This window comes from Puma concolor, chromosome B2 (genome assembly GCF_028749965.1).
Source record: "Puma concolor isolate L17-30 chromosome B2, mPumCon1.1.hap2, whole genome shotgun sequence".
Classification (NCBI taxonomy): domain Eukaryota; kingdom Metazoa; phylum Chordata; class Mammalia; order Carnivora; family Felidae; genus Puma; species Puma concolor.
In genome coordinates, this window is record NC_141671.1 from 139,790,129 (window position 1) to 139,809,473 (window position 19,345).

Consider the following 19,345-nt stretch of genomic DNA (forward strand, 5'->3'; position numbering starts at 1 on the left):
TAGATGTATATGTATACAAGAGATCTTTATTTTTTTACTTTGACATAAAAAATACAGAAATATTTACATTATGTACAAAAATATTAAAACATACAGACTTCACAAATAGGAAAAAGCAAGATTTCACAAAAGGTACTTTTTTGGGAAATGTACACACTGAAAAAGAGGTTAAAGAAAGATGACAAAACACTTAAATTAACAGACTCCAGAAGTTACTGCAATAGGAATTAATTTGGTAGGGCAAATAAAATGTCTCAAATGCTAATAGATGGTAAACAAGATATCTATTTAAGATTATCTAGGTAAAATTACATGGTCTTCCTTTACCATAAAATTGAATCAATTTTATTTTATCCCTGAATTACAAACATCAGATAGCCACTTTTCCTTTTTTCTAAAAATATTTAAATTTTCTGATTTATACTGATAATTTTAAACTTTTTCAAATTAAATTGTAAAATATTTTAAGTTGTATATTGTCTTTACTCAAGGGGAGAAAATCCCACGTACTACATTGATTTCAACACAAAATTGGAAATTACAATACATTTTACTTTTCTTAAATTAAAACCTAACATTTTCTAACTAACCTTCATAATCAGGTACAACTGATTGTTAACAAGAGATCACAATCGTCGTAAATTCTTCTTGCTTGTTTTGGTACCGGGCAGAGGACCTGTTTTATAATTGGCTTTTAGGGGTTTGCCATTTGAACATTCGTTGGTGGTATGATAGTTACACAGACACCTTGTACAATAATCAAACCCACAGCCTTCTCGTTTGCAGATTGCCCGTTGTAAATAGCAATCATATTTCGCAGGTGAATTACAGCGAATACAGGCTTTGAGGCTTTCATTCTCTTTCAAAGTTTTGGCAACCTAGAAAGAAGAAAATCCATAAACAAATTTTAGTTAAGAATTGAATGTAATTTAGTTGGTAAAAACAAGAAGGGCATTTCTGAGGCTTCCCCAAAACATGAATAAAGGACCAATGTCACACATAAGTCAATTCCTGCCTTTAAGGAGCTCACTGTTCAATGAGTGAGATAATATCACTTGTCAACTGGTCCAGTGGCTATTTCCTAATCCTACCTTTAAACATGTTCTTTTATTTCATGAATGCTACTTACATGTCAATGCCTGACTTAAATGTCACCTTTACTGTGAAGTCTTTCTAGTGTTACTAGGAGGTGGTTGCTCTTTCACTTCTAGCTTTTTTAAGGCACCTATCACGTTATATGGCATTTATTTTTATGTAGCCATTTTCCATTCTAGATTACAAGGCTATGAAGGGTACCATGTTTTCTTATCCATGGATTACCTGATAGCAGATGCTCAATAACTGCTGTTTGAATCGTTACAGGTTGTATTAGTCATTATGTAACGAACACTTAGAAAATAAAACTTAACTATAATTTATACTTATTGACCAGCATGAAGGCAGTCAACATTTCAAAGATGCACTTAGGTGACGTTATGTTTTTTTAAATTAAGCTTGCCAAATTTTCCATGTGTTCAGTAGAACTTACAATACACATTACCCAATGATTTGAAGGTACAATAGGAGGGCTTCAATTTCTGAAAGCTGGCCTTTTCCAGTTTAGTTCTGGTCCGTAGATATAAAAGGTAGCAATTGCAAAACGTAGTATTGAACAAGTTTGGTAAGAAATTTAAAAATCAAGGTTTCCTTAGCATTTCCAAGTTAGATCTCAACATCACTGAGTGGTCATAAACAATGTCAAATGGTAGCTATTATTTTTTGCATAGAAAGACATCTCTGTGTACTTTCCTAACTTGATTACTTGAGTTATAAATTGTTTCAGTTTCTAACATTTTTGAGACCAGAATGAAGGGGGACAGAAGATAACATCTCCATTAATAATTCCCTAGTAGTTCTACTTATGCTATAATTAAATTTAAAGTTCTCCATTTCTTACTCTAAATCCTTTTAACAATAAAGGCCCCGTAAGTTTCTAGTTTATTGACAAACAAAAAATTACCTCAGAGAATTCATTGTGTCGACTGTAAGTAGAACCTTTCTGATCACCTGGATGGGATAACTTGGTTTGAGCATCTTTTTTGGGGTGAGCCTGGGCTGCTGATTTTTGAACAGAAGCTAAAGCGGTTCTGAACATAACATATTCTCTGGTTGAAGCATGTGGTGAAAACTTAATGTTCTTTTCCTAATTAAAAAAAATATTTTAACAGGACTTAAAAATATCCTCCTATATTCTTAACAATCAGGCATTTTTATTGTTTGTACACGTAAAAAAAGGGCAAATGAGAATGTAAAAGATTTATCCCTATACCCAATTTACCTGCATATGCTTAAATATAGCCACATACAACTATTCACACAGATAATACTGACAGAAACTGCAAACCAGAAATTGTAAGAAAGCACTAAATACTTAGAGTCTATATAGCATTTAATACATGATGTATTTAATTTTTTTTAATGTTTATTTTTGAGCGAGAGAGCATGCGAGCTAGTGAGCAGGGGAGGGGAAGAGAGAAGGGGAGATACAGAATCTGGAGCAGGCTCTAGGCTCTGAGTTGTCAGCACACAGCCTGATGACTTGGGGCTGGAACTCATGAACCGCGAGATCATGGCCTGAGCCAAGGTCAGACACTTGAACGACTGCGCCACCCAGGTACCCCAGATACATGATTTATAAAGTACTGATGCCAAAACAAAAAGTCATTGCTTTTATCTTATCATCAATAAATGACAATAGTCATGTTTAAGTATCACTTCAATGTCATGCATGGATTCAAAACAACCTTTTAGATTAGAAAACTTCTCATTAATACTAACCTTATCAATAAAGAAACTGAACTTGGAGAATTTAAGCAATACTTGTCTAAAGTTATACAGCTAGTAAGTAGCAGCACCAAAATTTAGACCCAAGTCTGCCAACTGCTAGGCCTGAAATTTCAATCATGTACAGATATTCTCAGAAACATCTTGAAATTTACCAAGTATTTTGGAAGGCAGATAAATTCTCTTCTGCATTAAGAATGTTTAATATGTTGATAACTGAAAAAATACAAATGGCAATGAAAATTAGCTATATGGTCAACTCTCATTAGAGAACTGACCAATTTTCCCTTTTGTACTTTTGGACATTCCATTTCTAGAAAGAATCCAAGAAATAATGGCTTACGTGGAATTCCTTTCCCCTTGTCTTTGAATTTTGCTTAATGAGTTCTAGTGAAAAGCTGAAATGCCTTGTGAATGTAAAGGATTTCCAGATTACCTGTTATCTGTCCTATTTCCCCCATTTGTAAAGGTAAAGAGCACGAGCTTTTATATTTTAATGTAATGTTCTAAGATATTTTTAAAATGAAAACATCAACTGCAAAGACTTACATTAACTCTCTCTATGGCTTTATTGTACAACTGCAATGCTCTCTTATCATCATCTAGGATCTTCTTCCAAGTTGTGCTCACTTTAGACACACTGGAAAAGTAAAAGGTTATAAAGGAAACAAGGCATCACAAAGAGGTAAGAGGAATGAACATACTACAGAAATACTAACAGTGCAAAAAAGAAATTTCTATTAGCAGTGCTTCTCAAACTTGGTTATACATTAGAATTGCCTACAGCACTTAAGATTTAAGGATGTCCCATGCCTAGGCATTTGGGTTTAACTGGCTTAAAATGGGGGCCAGAGTCCTGTTTTTAAAAGCTCCCTATCAAGTCATTCTAAGTACATCTGGGCTTAAGAACCATTGCAATCATTCCTTGAGACTTCATTTTTTCACAATATCTGCAAACATCAAATAAGTAGCCCCTAGTATATATATGACACTATGTTAGCTATTCGATATCAATAAAAGTTGTAGACAATTTCAAAGTATTCTAGGACATACTGCTATTAGTAGACATCAATTTCAAAAATCCATTTTTGTTAACAAAGAAGCTGTGATGCCAATTATCCCTCAAGAAGGTAGCCAACTATAAAAATTAATACTTCTATTTTGCTTTAGCTATTTTTCATAAAGACCAGTGATAAGTACCTCTAACAACTTTTCCAAAAATGCCAAAAACACACCTGTTTGAGTGGGATCTAATCCAATAGTCTATATTATAATTATCTTAATTCTGTCACCTCATCCTAACTCATATTTGGTAGAATGAGGAAGAAAGGGAAATACGAGGTTTCTAAGGAAACAGTCACAATCAGATGTGGGTTTCCCTATTTTTATCACTGTCAAACCTAGGGGAGCCCTACATTAAAAATGGCCTAAAAACATCAGGAAATATTTCATACTTTCAAGTGTGACAGAACTCATAAAGCCTACTGGACCTATACACCAGAACTAGGCTGTTGTTTTATAGTTAAGTAGGTATGATGTAGCTTAAGTATTAGTAATTTTCAGAAACAAAAATCCCAATTTAACAAAAATAGCTTGCTAATAGTATAAATATGAAATTTGAAATAACTGGATTAAATGCTTACTTTAAAAATCTTCTTTCATCTTAGTGGCATACAAGTGGTCAAATACCAGCTATCAGGCAGTCATTACCTTAAACAACGTAAAAGACTTCCCTCTGTCTTTGTATGAGCTGGTAGTGCTGAGCCATCTTAACAAAAATGTTCAGTGGATTATACTAACACTCAAAGCAACCATACTTACTTGATTAAGTCCATATCATTGAGCTGTGTTAAAATGTTTGCTAGGAGATGTCTGAGTCCCCTTCGAAAGAGTTCACTGAGAATATCTACATATTCTAGGCCCATTTTCCTTCCAATTATATTCTGCAGTCCAAAATTTCCACTGAATATAAATTCTTTCAGTTTCTCCCGATCTATTTTAGGATTTCGTTTGGCATTCTTTTTTAACGTTGAACAAACCATTTTGGCAAAGTGAAGAGCCGGCAGCAAGTTTTTGCTGGGAAATTGCTCTGGGCTTTGCATCTGAAGCAGGCAGGACTGTGGACTGTCACTGAAATTTTCCAAGGGAAGGCTGTTCTCTTCATGTTCATTGAAGCCACTTTGCTGGGAAAATGAAGTATAGCCACTGTCTTCATAAGGTCCACTGGTCTCTAGTTCTTCGATCTCATTTGAACTATCAAGGATTTGTTGCACATGCTGATTTTCCTTGTTATGAAAGAGCTTGTTTTCGTTTTCAGATTCAAGTTCTACAATCCTGGGGCTCACGATTGGTGACCCAATATCTGATAACCTCACATAGTCTTTAATGCAATCTTTATAAGAACCTTCCAAATATACAGGAGTACAGGAACCTTGTCTTCCACTATCATCAGGCTTCACTAACTTAAGTCCAGAATGAATATGGTTATAGCTAAAATCACATTTCATTTTGACAGAAAGAGTGGAACTTTCTTCTTTACAACCTATAAGAAACAAAACAAAGCACTTACTAAATGACAAAAATTTCATACATTTCTACTTCTTATATTGGGATATACAGAGGTTTAATTACTTTGCATTCTCTCAGCACTATATACCTGTGAAAGAATCCAAGTTTAATTACTGAGATGTGACAATGAATACTACTTAAATCTTTTAGTAAGTACATGTATTTTATTCTTAAAAGGGTACCTCGGAAGACTGCTAAAAGCAGTATAATTGTACAATTGTATAATTGTAATATTTGGCTTTTCGAGTCTGTTATCTGAGTAAAAAATACTGGAAAAGGGGACTATTTAATAGGTATCTGTGCTTATGGAACAAATAAGGAAATGTGATGCATCGAGTGGGGTCTGAAGTCAAAGAAATCCTTATAGTAATCACAAACACTTCTACAATCCCTGAACTTGAAATGGCATTAAAATCAGCTCTGACTTAAGCATAACCCAAACCAATGACAGTAAATATGTTTAAGACCAATGGAGAGGGGAAGTGTGTAAGAATCAAAATAACTTTATATAAGAGTGAAACACTAGCAATTATTATAAGCCTTACAATAATTACTCAAGAAAGAACTAAAGTCAATAAATTTAAATACCCTTAAGTTAAAATCTCCTTGAAGTCCCAGAGCTCTCATCTCTTAAGTTTTATTTGGATCAGTGGTAAGGGTGACAGTCTGATATATTTAAGATGTTTGTCTGCCCTACTGGATAGTGAACTCACGCACAGGGACATCTCCCTTTATCTTGCCTAGTATGTGCTAGAGACTGCAATCTTCAATTATTGAATGAAGATTTCTCATAACTAATTAACCAAAGAGTCAGAAGAATTAATAGTTCAGCTACCAATCAGAAGATCTGGTAAGTAAGAGTGACACTATAATTGGTGTAAGACAAGATATAAGAATGTGAGGGTGGTAGGGAACCAGGTGTGCATTACTGTTCAGCTGTCTTAAATAACTGGAGAAGATAATGTGCTTGTTATTTATAAGTAGCATAAGAGGGAAAAACAACAAATTATGATACTATTAACAGACTATGCAATTAGTTCAACTAATTGTTCAACTAAGAAATCAGCTAAGCTACAAATGAACAGGCAGCACTTAATATCTTTACATCAGCATTTCTCAATCTCTGCATTACTAACATTTTGGATTGGATAGTTCTGTTGTTGGGGGCTGCCCTCTACATTTTAGGATGTTTAGCAGGCTTTACCCATTTGATGTCATTAGCAGCCTCTACTCCCTGTGGCACAATAAAAAATGTCTCCAATCACCAGTTGCTGACAAATATTGGGTGGGGAGAGGCAGTGGTGTCAAAATGTCTGATTTCTCAGTTGAGAACTACTGCTTTAAAGGATAGCTAGGATTCTGTCAGGCAGTAGAGGCTGGAGAAAGCATTCACTGAAGGTAACCTGAACAAAAGCACAATTCTGGGAAGGAATACAGTAGATTGATTCAGGAACATTACTTAACATTATTGAAGGCTGAGTATATGAATAGTATTATGCTTCAAATGTATTCTACACCTACTATTACCCCTGCAAACCAATCATAGGTAGGTAACAATCTATCTTTTAAGTGTATGTACCAGTCAGATTGTTTAGTCTGTACTAAGTATTGGTAATCTGTCCATGTTAAATTTTACAGTTTTTATTTAGAGCAAAACCTTTAAGTACTAAAAGAACACCTGTAGGGAGGTAGTCTCTTGAAATTCCCAATGTTTAACACAGTGAAGGACACACAGTATATACTTCAGAACACCACTAAAACTTGGACTTGCCCTAAAAACTCATTTCAAACTAAGTTCAAGTATACAAAAAGCAAATAAGAACAAACAACATTTGCTAACACCAACATTAATCATAATGCTAGAATAAATTATTGAGGGGTTCTCTTTCACCTGGAAGATTAAAATATTCCAAGACAGACTTTTAATTTTTGCCTCAAGAATGAAGTATGATTTACATATGACCACATTTTATCTGAGGGCAAAGACACCTACAAAGACAAACCTTTTATTTTGTTTAGCTGCCTAAAAGGAAGAGGCATGAAAAACGTACTTCAGAAACTCTTAATTCTTTTCAAAAGCATTCTTCCTCTGTTCATTTTAGTTAGCACAGTTGTTATTGAACTATCCCATAGAACCCTTCATTCAACACCACTGTTTGAACATGAAGTTCTTTAAAATTTAGAGCTAATGATGATTCACTCATCTTCTAATTGTTTTAAATTTTTTTTTAAGTTTATTTACTTGAGAGAGAAGAGAGAATCCCAAGCAGGCTGCAAGCTATCAGCGCAAAGCCCGATGTGGGGCTACATGGGGCTAAAACACACAAACTGTGAGATCATGACCTAAGCCAAAACAAAGAGCCAGATGCTCAAGCGACTGAGCCACCCAGGCACTCCAATTGTTTTTAAATGCTTATTTACTTTTGAGAGAGCCCAAGTGGGGGAAGGGAAGAGAGAGACAGAATCCAAAGCAGGCTCTGCGCTGTCAGCCCAAAGCTGGACATGGGACTTGAACTCAGGAACCATGAGATCATGATCTAAGCCAAAGTCTCAGGCTCAACTGACTGAGCCACCCAGGTACCAAGCATCTTATAGTTGTTTAGAAGTTTACAATTCCAATTTGTTTTCAAACATTCGATCCTCACAACCTTCTGATGTAGGGTGAAGAGGTTATTATCTTAGTTTTACAAATAAGGACAACTGAAGCTCAGCTAAGTAGCTTGCCCATAATTTCACAGGTAGTTAAGAGAGACAGATTACCATTCCTGACTATAAATTTAGTGTCCATTCCATTACCTTATCCTGGAAAGTGAGATAAAAGTGTGTGTGTATATAAATAAAGTATACATATACGCTCATAGTCTTTGGGTTATAATCCAATACTACATTAGGTTATTGCTCAAATTGTTTCAGCTTTCACCACTGTGTAAGTTCATACCCACTTCAAATACTTCCATTATTTTGTTTTTGGAGCATTTCTTACTTTCTGGCACAAGATGCTCCAGGCTCATCTTCTATTTTCCCTGTTCCAGCCATAGAATCACTTGTTTCTCCACGGAACTCTAGTTCCTTTTATTGGTTCCAAAATCTGGATGCTGGTTGTAGGTTTAGTTTTAAAATGTGAAATTATATAATATACTGTAAGGTTGGGAGAGTAGAATGGCCTGTACAATTTTAGGGCAGACCGGATCTTATTCATTGTGTAATAAAGAGCACTGAGGGGTTCTGAGTTCAGATATCTGGTTTACATTGTCAAAAGACTTGCAGCTGTAGAGAATGGACTGTAGGAAGGTACAAGCGGAAAGAGGAAAGCTAGTTAGAAGTGTAGATCACAGGAGTCCAGGCAGTTTGGGTAACTGATACTGGGATGACTGCAGTGGAAATGAAGATAATTGGGTGGATGTGAGATGTATTTAGGAGAATACAGTCAACAGAAATTGTGGATGCTTTGGATGTGAATGAAGGAAAGTGGAGTAAAAAAGTACCCTGGGGTTTAAGTCTTGAGCATCTCAGCTATAAAGTATCATTTGCTGAATTGGTGAAAAGGGAGGCAGTTAACTTCTAAAGCCTCTGTATTCTCATCTATAAAATGGGGTTAAGAATGTAAAACTGGACTACATGTATGGCAGAGTCCCATCACATATGGTATTCTTATCACATTTTTAAGCCAAATCCCTTTGTAATCCTTTTATTGAAAATCATGAATGTTTTAAAAATAGCAAAATACGTTCCACACTATGTATTACAGATTACATACTTTTCCTAGGAATCAGATCCATCTTCAAGTAAAAATACCTCCTCAGCCTTGACTAGATTTGTGACATTTCATTTTTTTCTAAAATGGAGGTACTAATATCTGCCTCATGTCGTTGAAGACTCGATATACTGCATTTTTTAAACATCATTTACTCACTCACTGTCCAATCGTGCAAAGGTGGTATTGTAGTTAACTGCACAAAGTTTGACCTTCCGTTTTAACTTTCTAAAGCAGAAGTGAAACTCCATACGAAAATACCATAAATAGGCTGCAATGCTTAAAAAGTTTTACAACTATCCCAACGTTAAATGATTAAGTTCTACAATCCCAATACCTAGAAAATAATCACACGTGCGCGATGTTAAGCTTGGCTATTCCTTAAGAATCTGAGACCCCCAAGGCTTGCAGCCACAAACGGGGAATCAGCCGTAATCTCTAAAAGAAAATTTTAGGAAAGCCTGCCTTCAAAAATACTTGGCTGCGTTAAATTTTTAATCTCATTTTCTCAAATCTGTAAACAGGAGATCAAACTCTTGGAGACGGCAAATATTCTGAGGAGCCAAGTGATAATACCAGGCAAACTGGAAGTAACAAAAAAACACTTCTTAAAGCCATCAAGCTTCAGAAGTTCACAGGGAAACGGAGGAGGGAGGATCTTCTAGAAATAGACCTAACCCTGTTAAAAGCCAGGTATTATTTTTTCTTCCAGTCTTCTAAGTTCCTTTTCTAATGAAAGCGGCATCTTGCAGGGATTGCCCAATCTCACAAAGTCGAACCAATTAAAAAAAAAAAATTGGGGGTAATTTCTGAGGCAAAAATAAATGCCTTTGGATCTCTTTTCAGATAGCCACAAAGAGGGTAAAAATAACCGTTCGAGGGCCTTCCACTCTATCCGAATTTTGGAATCAAGGGCTGTCCAGGGCTTCAGGAGCGCAGGAAAAAAAAGAAAAAATAACCAATTCTTCATTTCTCAGGTAATCAGGTACCGGAGGGCAAATTCACGGTTTTGCAGTAAAAAGTGCTTCCCGCCCGGACCCCAGCCAGGCCTGGGGAACGGGTTACCGGGCAGAGGGGAAAACCGAGACAAAAAGAAAAAGGTTTTGTTCGGACGTCCCGGTACAGCCCGGCCCGGCGAGGGGGTCCCTCCATTTGGCGGGAGCGGGCAGGGGGGAAGCCCAGGCGAAGCCTTGGGGGGTCGGGGAGGTGGCCCCTCAGGGCGCGGGCCGTGCGGAGGCGGGAGATAAGCCAGCAGGATCTCCCGCGCCCGCCAGCAAGGGTGAGGCGGCGAAAATCCGGGGCACTGGACTGCGGCCCCGAGGCTGCGGGCTGAATACGGAAAAGGGGCGCAGGAAGTGGGGCTGAGGCGCCCGGCCAGACCCCGGGGGCCGCCGGCTCGCGAGCCCTGTCAGAGCCCCCGGGCCCCGGGGTGGGGGAGGGGAGGGGCATTTGGCGCCTCTTCAAGCCGGGTGGGGACGAGGATAGGTAGATCCTGCAAGAGGAGAAAGGCGCCCTCAAAGGCCGAGACCTTCACCTCCCTGGGCGCTGGCGTCCAGGAAGGCGGGACCCGGGCCCGCCACCCGCCTCGGCACATCTGGCCTCCCCTCCCCGAGCCCCAGGCTTCTTTCCACGGGGCTGCAGGAACCGCCGAGGCCGCCCGCCCCGGCCCGGCCCGGCGTGAGGCGCACGCTCGGACTCGGGAGGGTGTCGGGTTCGGAAGCAGCCGCCCCCTAACCCCGCATACCCTTCCTGGAAGGCGGGCTCCCGCACCCTCTCCTCACACTCACTGTCTGAGGGCCGAGGGCGCCCGGCGGCTGTCAGGTCGCTGTAGCTGCAGCGGCAGGAGCTGGAGGGGGGCCGTGGAGAGCAGCGGCAGGGGCGCTGGCTCATGCCAGTGGAAGTCGGGGGCCTGCCTCAGGTAAGGGAACAGCTGCCGCAGGAGAGGACCAGGCCGTCCGCTTCACAGAGCTGTATCTCCTAAAAGGCGCCAGCTGGTACTTTTAAAATCTTTGAATTTGGTGCCCAAATCCGTACGGCCCAATGGGGTGCGTTGCTCGCACGCGCGCTCCAATAGGAAGGCGGTGGGAGGGGGCGCCCTCACCCACGCCCAATTAGAGGCGGCAGAGGCGGGGCCGAGCTCCGAGGCCCAACCTTCCTCCTTCCAGCCGGCTCCGCGCGTCCGGAAAGATGCTCCCGCAGGGGACGGGCTTGGGGGCGGGGCCTCTGAGCGCTGGGAGGCCCCGGCCCGGCCGCACGTGGAGGTAGCCTACCACGCATGCGTGCACCCGCCACGCTTCCTTCCGCCTTGCGAGCGGGTCTTCTCCGAGTCCTAATTTCATCTTGAAGGCAGCTCCGGCTTCTGTCCGAAGATTTCCCATGGTTATATAGCGTGGCCGACTTTCTTCGAGCAGCACACAAGTGGGTGTTTGGTGAGCGGCGACTCCGGTCGTCCGGGAATCCAGACTTTCCGGAAGACAAGCCCTGCCCCCAGCTCTCCGTAGCCGCTTAGCCCGCCTCTCTAGGATTTAGGCGCGCTCCTCTGTCCCTCTCACTTTCGCCCCTCCCTCTGCCCTCAGCGTTTGCGCAGGCGCCTTTGGCGGGCGGTAGCTGCAGAGTTGGCGGGTTGGCGCCTGCGCGATTCTCTCAGGCGCAGGGGCGGGCCGCGGTGGCGCGCGCACCGTGGGTCTCGCACCTGCCCTGGCTGAAGACCTGGGGCTGCGTGTCCTCGTGGCCTTGCTGCGGTGGGACAGTCGCTTCTTTCTTGTAAGCGTCTTTATTTGTCTTTTCAACCAGAGTTCTCCAGCCACCGCTACTTTGTACGGACGTTAAGTTTATTAGACTTGTATCTACGCTTTCCTGGGTTTTTGTTTATTTACCTCAGGGGCCAAGCGCGAGAGACAGCAGTCCTGCTCCAAAAATAAATGTTTATAAAACGTCTTGCCGTGAGAGCTTCAGTCCCCACACTCTAGGGCTGGAAGCCTCGGGCCAAGGGAATGATTTTCTAGTGATGTCAGGAATGGGTCGAAGTATTTATTAAGCTTTCGTTGACAACTGGCACCACAGTATTAGCCCTGCTGAACTTTTCAGCCCGAGTGTGCATTTAACTGGTGACAGTGCGTGCCTTGCCGTCAGCCTTTTGGCCACAGCGCGGTGAAGCTACAGGGTGTAAGCTCCAAAAAGTCCAATTCCTTGTCTTCTGGTTCTTCTGGGTTCTCCCTCTTGCTTTTCTGCAGCTTTAGAGAGAGTTAATACTCGATTTACGGTAATCGCTCAGTTATATCGGTGGCAAGCCCTAGTGAGGCAGGGCGGGGACTGGGGTGAATTTTGCACATGCTGGTTGGATCCCGTCGTTATGCATAATTATGATAGTTCGTCATGGTGTTTTACATTACTTTTCATCTTTAAGAATGTTGCTCTAAATTCATATTTTTCTGGGTTACTGGCATTTGGGCATCCTCTTAAATTTTGCATCTGAGTGATGTGTCCCACTCGCCTGCCTTAGCCCCGTCTTGGAGCTAGGTCCTGGAGATACATGGTTGGAAAAACAAAAGCCCTGATTTTCAAAGAGTTTTCATGCTAATGGGAAAGAAACAGTTAACAATTGTAGTTCAGGAAAGAGCAATATAAAACTAGATTATGGGGCAGGGAGTGGGCAGTAGGGGCATAGATTAATGACTCTGGGTGGTTAGGAGGGTTTGGGAGGCTTTGGACCAAGATCTGTTGGGTAGGCACTGCAAAGATCGGCTTAATAAGCAGAGGGTAGAGATGGAAAGTGCGTGGCTTGTTCCAAGGAGATAAGGATGTCTAGAGCACATTTAGCAAGTGCTAGAGGAGATTAGGTCAGAGAGGTGGCAGCCAGATCCTGTAGGATTTTGTAGGTTTACATGTGGACTTTAGAGTTTCTTCCGATTGTAGTGGTAGTTGTTGGAGGGATTTCAGCAGGGGAGTGAGTTATTTGTTGAATGGATGTTAAAACTATAGTAGCTTTTTGTCTTCTAGGCATTTTGTAAATGTTAGTCTTTAATTCTCACAATAACCTTGGCACTATTTAATTTTTCGGAAGTGGAAGTTAATTCTCAGAGAACTACACAGCTCATAAGCAAAAATTCCAATCCTGTTCTTTTTCTGTCTTCTTTCAATGTTTATTTTTCAGAAGGCACAAGTGGAGCAGGGGTAGAGAGAAGGGGATAGAGAATCAGAAGTGGACTCTTGGCTGACAACAGCTAGCCCGATGAGTTTGAACTCATGAACCGTGAGGTCATGACCTGAGCCGAATTCAGACCCTCAACCAGCTGAACCACTGAGGTGCCTCTGCAATCCTGTTCTGCTGGATAAGTCCATGTACTTCACTCCTTTGCTGGGTAGGCCTGATTTTATAGTACATTTTCACATTACTTCCCCATTTGACCTTTGAGATCTTTACTCCTCTTTTATTTTCAGATGTGGACAAATGTATGAAATTTGAGGGGAGAAAGGGTTTTTATTAAACTAATTGAGCACCTGTACTATATTGGACCTTAACTACTGTTTAAAAGGTATTCTCCAGCAGTTACTGATCTTTTCAGGAAGAGGCTAAGATCTGTTATTAGGAAAATTAAAATTACTGTAGCAATAAAAAGCAATATACATAGCTAAGCATATTTTATTGTGTACTGGAATAGTTTATCACATTCTTTCTCAGCCTATTATTTAATGTTGATTTTAACTATTAGACTACTACTGAAATATTGATTATTTTGAAATATTTTTAACTGACAAATAATTTGTTCAGTAGGTTCATGAGCATCTGTTAATTTCATTTTTAGTGAGAAACTTAGGAAGGGCCATTTTGAATTTTACTAGATATCAACAGATGTATGTACCTCTTTCTTCCTGCACTTCAATTTCAGAATTATTGAGGTTTTAGGTACAAAATGAAGCATAGAGAGAGTTGCCCTCTTTCAGCAAATTTTTTTTTTTTTTTAAGTTTATTTGAGAGAGAGCATGTGCATGCACATGGGGGAGGGACAGAGAGAGGGAGAGAGAGAGAGAGAGAGACACAATATGAATCCCAAGCAGGCTCCACACTGTCAGCACAGAGCCCAGTGTGGGGCTTGAACTCAAGAACCATTAGATCATGACCTGAGCTGAAGCTTAACCAACTGAGCCACTGAGGTGCCCCTCAGCAAATTCTTATTTGCAGACCTACAACATGCAAGATATTATGGAGTATCTGGAAATAATTGGGACATGGTACCTGCCCTTGTTCTTATTATCTGGGCCTGCCACCTAATAGACATAACAGATGCTCAGTAAATGATTAAAAGCATCATGAGCATGGAGGGAAGGAGATAAGGTGTATAAGATATAGCTATAATGCAACACTGGATAAGTCAGAGACATCTGGTTACACTGAGAATTTTTAGAGGACAGAGAATTTACTTTTATATACTAGGATAAGGGAATAATCTGTTAGACAGTTTTCTCAACCTCAGCGCTGTTTACTTTTTGGCCCAGGTACTTATTTCTTGGGGGCTGTCCTGTGCACTGTAGCATCTTTAGCCTCCAAATATTGCCAAATGTCTGCTATGGGCAAGCTTTCCTCTAGATGAAAACCACTGCTGCTGGGGATGTCTTTTGAAGGACTGGGGAGGAGGGTGGCCTGGCATAAAGAACATGATGGGGGAAAAATTAAATGCAAGTGCAGTTATCAGAAAAAATGAATTTGATGTGACCTAATGGGGGTAGTGAGTAAAACAGGCCAATATGAAATAACGCTGGATGTGGATATGGATGTATTGTATGCACACTTAAGACATGGAGTTTTATTTGGAAGGCAGTAGGAACTTACTAAGTTCCTGCTTAATAAGCAGAAGCAGTGCATTTGAGCCAAAGAGTGACAAAATCAGAGCCTTGTTTTTTAGGAAGATGAATCTGGCTGTTGTGTTACCTGAACTAGAGAGCAGCTTAGGATGGAGGGAGAAGTCAGGGGACCATAAAAGTAGTCCAGGAGAAAAGTAATTGTGGGCAAGAGCAGTGGTAATAAAATCTGTGAGGATTAGAGTGTTGAGGAGAGTAGGATTTAGCAATGAAGTGTATGTGAGGAAGAGGAATCAAAGATGACTACATTTTAAATTTGAGAGAGAGGGAGAATGGTAGTGCCATTAAAAAAAACAGAAATGGGTTATGGAGGAATATGACGTTGAATTTTAAACCTAGTGATTGGTTATGCATCTTCAAAATTGCTATTACAGCTGAGTAAGTTTTGATTAACTGCTGTTCTAGGCCATTCTGAAATTGTTTTTTTCTGAATAACACATCAGATTTCTGGACAGATATTTTCGCTATAACTGCCTTTTACACACCTGTTTCGTGCCTGTTGTAGCATAATGTTTGGTCCTGAGGAGACAAGAATGGAGAAAACATATTTTTGTCCATTCATGAGACAATGTGAGAGGTCTAGCGACACATGCTTATTCTAGTCCCTGACCCACTCTTTCCCATTTCCTTATTAAACACAGTCCTGAGACTGGTGTTACCTTGCCATAAATGTTGTCATCCTGGTATGGTAAAGTACTGTGGAATTGCCAATGAAGGGCAGTTAATTCTGCCTAGAGGCTAAGGTGCCCTTTAGGTTGGACTTCGAAATCTTTCTGCTGAGGTAAGCCAAGAGTCTGTTCCAGGTGGAGAGCACAGCACATGCAAAGGGAGTGGGAGCAACAAAATGCATGGTTTATAGGGAAGATAGCTGTATAGATGCATTGTTTATACGAACAGCTACAGATTTGGAAGCCCTTAAATATTAGACTTAGGGTTCCAGTTGGCCTCATGCCACGACTGTTGCTCTACCCTGATCCTTCCCTGGGTTCCAAAAATTACATTTGTTATTCTGGTAGTAGCTATATTAGTGAGTGAAGTGGAAGCCAGTGTCCATTCATACCAGAATTTGTCAATTAATCTGCATGTGTTTATAATACACCTACTGATGCATGTGTTAAGCTTAACATTGTTAGAATTACCTAGGTATTATGATTTCTTCTCTAACCAACCAACCGTGATGTTCTAATGGACAGGAAGTTTAAAACTTGATCAAAAGTTCTTTTCCACCTTCATTAATACAGCTATCAGACCTTTTCCCATGGGGCAGGGAGTGAGGAAGTGGAGTGGGTTGGGGGGGGTGCGGATAACTAACCTTTAAAAGCTTCTGTTGTTTACAGAATGAAATTCAATAGTCAAGACTCTTCACAATCTCAGTCCAACTTTTCTAATTATCGGCTATTAGAAGAGGTAAAGAGAAATTAAGTAATAATATGTTGTAATATTCAGTTAACATAAATATATCCCTTTCATTCAAAAAGGAAACCCGAAAGACCTAAAAGACACAAACTGGGAAACACATCTTACATGGACCTTATGCAGGATTGCCTATGGTCTAATTAACAAGTCTTGGTGTATTCTTGAGTTGCATAGGTCATGGAAAGCTATTTTCATCAAATGTGCTTGTGAAGGTAGAGTGTCCTTCATGAACAGAATGTTACAAGGGAAATTCAAATTCTCTGATGTATTTGATAACCTTTGGCCAGTTTTAAAATTAATACCTGTCTTTACTGAGTTTTCTCAGTAAATAGTAAACCTGCTATTTCTTAAAGAATAAGGTGAAACAAATTACTCTGAAGGTTAGTACAAGCTAGGGCTCTAGAGGAAATTTGGCTAATACAGGTTGACTTAAGAAAGAGGAAACACATTACCTCACAATGATATACTTTTAAATTTGTGTAGAACATATGCTTATAAGAATTTAGATTACTGTAGGTTCAACAAATAGAGAAAAGCATGCAGTTTGGGAATTAATGGAATGTCTTCTAATTATTTAACCCTTTCATCATATAACCTTAATAATTAAGTCATTTTATTTCTCTGGAAATTCTACTTTGTTGTAACTACTATAAAACTAACATTATCTACTAGATAGAGGTATTCTCATAATTGTAGTCCTTAGTTAATTTCATGTTTTCAAAAACTAGAATCAGCATTTGCAGCCTTTCTCTCTTTATGGGTAACTGACCTTTCCTGTAGTTCTTTCCCCTCCCCTACTCTCCCTTCCACTCCTTGTAGTTAAACACATTGAATTTACTACTCTTCCTTGCAGTAAGCAGCACATACACCATGGAAGAACCATGGGGATGTCTCCTGTTTTTTGGGTTTTTTTTAATGTTTATTTTTCAGGGAGAGAGTGAGCATGTGCACACAAGAGAGAGGGAGGGAGACAAAGAATCTGAAGCAGGCTCCAGGCTCCACACTGTCAGCACAGAGCCCGACACACAGAGCTTGAACCCACGAACTGTGGGATCATGACCTGAGCTGAAGTCAGATGCTTAACCTACTGAGTCACTCAGGCACCCCTCCTGTTTGTTTGTTTCTTTTTTTTAACATTTATTTATATTTGAGACAGAGAAAGAGCATGAGCTGGGGAGGGGTAGAGAGAGGGGGAGATACAGAATCTGAACTGTCAGCACAGAGCTCAATGTGGGGCTTGAACCTACGAACTGTGAGATAATGACCTGAGCCGAAGTGAGACGCTTAACCGACCGAGCCACCCAGGCACCCCTCGTATTTCTTTATCAAGCACAGTAAGCACTTTTTAATCTCTGTTGCCCTCAACATCAAGAGGTCTTTCACAGCTGTGTAGCCTCAAGCAGACATTCCCAGGCTTTCTTCCCTTTTAGACCCCAATTCTCTGGAGTCTGTCTTCTCAGAAAAGAGCTGATCATAACCAGGACTCCTATGGAAAATAAGAGCCACTAAACTTCTTTTAAATCTTATGATGAAAAAATACTGATAAAGAACCTACTGATTTAGGGACACCTGGGTGGCTCAGTCGGTTGAGCATTGGACTGTTTGGCTCACATCATGATCTCCTGGTTCTTGAGATCGAGCCTCAAGAGTCAGGCTGACAGCATGGAGCCTGCTTGGGATTCTCTCTCTCCTTCTTTCTCTGCCCCTCCCCTGCTTGCACATGTGCTCACTCACAGTAAATAAACTTTAATTATAAGAAAAAAATATTATACTGATTTAGCTTTAAGCTCACTTTCAACAATAAATTCTTCTCCTTTCACAAGGGTGAAGTCATTTTTCTCATCTGTGCATGTGTTTTAGAGATTCAAATACATCTCAGCACATCAGAGCATTCAAACTTGGCTTATTTGGTATATATTTTAATGACAAAAATGCTAAATCAGAGGAAAGGGAGAGAGTATGCAAAACTAGCTGAGTGTTAAGCTCCAACTTCCAGTTTGTAGGAAATACTGTGACTTGAGGAATTAAATGACACTGTAGTAGCCTGATCTTCTCAAATGCAAATTCATTGCAATGTCATGGAAAAAAGAGGGGGCAGCAGTTGGCAGGGCTATTCTGAACTTACACAATGTAACCAGCAGATTCCATGTGGGATCCTTAGTTGGATCCTGGTCTGAAGAAGCCAGTTAAGGCATTTGGGGAGAATTGGGAGGATGTGAATTGGGTATTTGAAGATTTTAGGGAACTACTGAGAATTTTGTTACATGTGATAATAAATGATTAAGTAGAATATATTATAGAATACATATTAATAATAGAATATAATATCCTTATTTTTAACAATGCAAGTGGAAATATTTAACAATGTAACAATACTTGTAACTTCTAACACCAAGAATACATGAAAACGTATCACTTATTGAAACTAGGTAATGCATATGGGTATTTAGGTCAGTTACCAAATTGTTGCCTCTCAGCAACAAATTTACCCTTCATCACCCCACTTCCGAATACTGCAGCTGGACCTGTTTGGTACCAAGTTTTGTCAGTAGGGGGTGGTGGGACAGGCTTCTCTCGTTTCTCATCTAGGGCACAGCTGCCGGGGGGGGGGGGGGGGGGGGGGGGGGGGCGGGGGGGGTGCTCTTGGCCCGTGTGTCAACAGGGTGCCAGGATACTTAGTCCACATTACCCTGGGTTTCTGTAAGGTGTTTTTACATGAAATTAACATTTAAATCAATGAACTTTGAGCAAAGCAGAATGTCCTCCATAAGGTGGATGGCTTCATCCAATCAGTTGAAGGCCTGAAAAGAAAAAAAAGACTGGCCTCCCTTGGGCAAGAGAGACTTCTCCAGCAGACTGCTTTTGGACTGGAACACAGCATCAGTTCCTGTGGCTGTCTCCAGCCTGCTAGGTCACATTGCAGGT

At 40.4% G+C, this 19,345-nt stretch overlaps 1 protein-coding gene and 1 long non-coding RNA gene across 2 annotated transcripts in view; one reads left to right on the forward strand and one right to left on the reverse strand.

Moving 5' to 3' along the window:
• Nucleotides 1–12: 12 nt before the first annotated feature.
• On the reverse strand, nucleotides 13–11,495 carry FBXO5 (F-box protein 5). Its single transcript, XM_025925840.2, has 5 exons — nucleotides 10,933–11,495; nucleotides 4,645–5,365; nucleotides 3,373–3,463; nucleotides 2,000–2,182; nucleotides 13–878 (listed from the first exon to the last, which is right to left on the reverse strand). Exons 1-5 carry the CDS (start codon nucleotides 11,033–11,035, stop codon nucleotides 627–629), a joined length of 1,350 nt encoding a protein of 449 aa, XP_025781625.1. The 5' UTR covers nucleotides 11,036–11,495; the 3' UTR covers nucleotides 13–626.
• A 97-nt stretch (nucleotides 11,496–11,592) lies between these two features.
• The window catches only part of LOC112862376 (uncharacterized), a 155,882-nt gene continuing 148,129 nt past the window's right edge, over nucleotides 11,593–19,345 (forward strand). Inside the window, exons 1-2 of the long non-coding RNA XR_003223796.2 lie at nucleotides 11,593–11,908; nucleotides 13,299–13,506. This is a non-coding gene — a long non-coding RNA (uncharacterized LOC112862376). The remainder of the gene's footprint in view (nucleotides 11,909–13,298; nucleotides 13,507–19,345) is intronic.

Bases quoted from the DNA above. Each gene is read 5' to 3' on its own strand.
- FBXO5 (XM_025925840.2), bottom strand. From the start codon at position 11,035: ATGAGCCAGCGCCCCTGCCGCTGCTCTCCACGGCCCCCCTCCAGCTCC. The intron at 5,366-10,932 runs GTGAGTGTGAGG...TGTTTCTTATAG, and splicing joins GCGCCCTCGGCCCTCAGACA to GTTGTAAAGAAGAAAGTTCC. The intron at 879-1,999 runs GTAATTTTTTGT...TCTTCTTTCTAG, and splicing joins GACACAATGAATTCTCTGAG to GTTGCCAAAACTTTGAAAGA.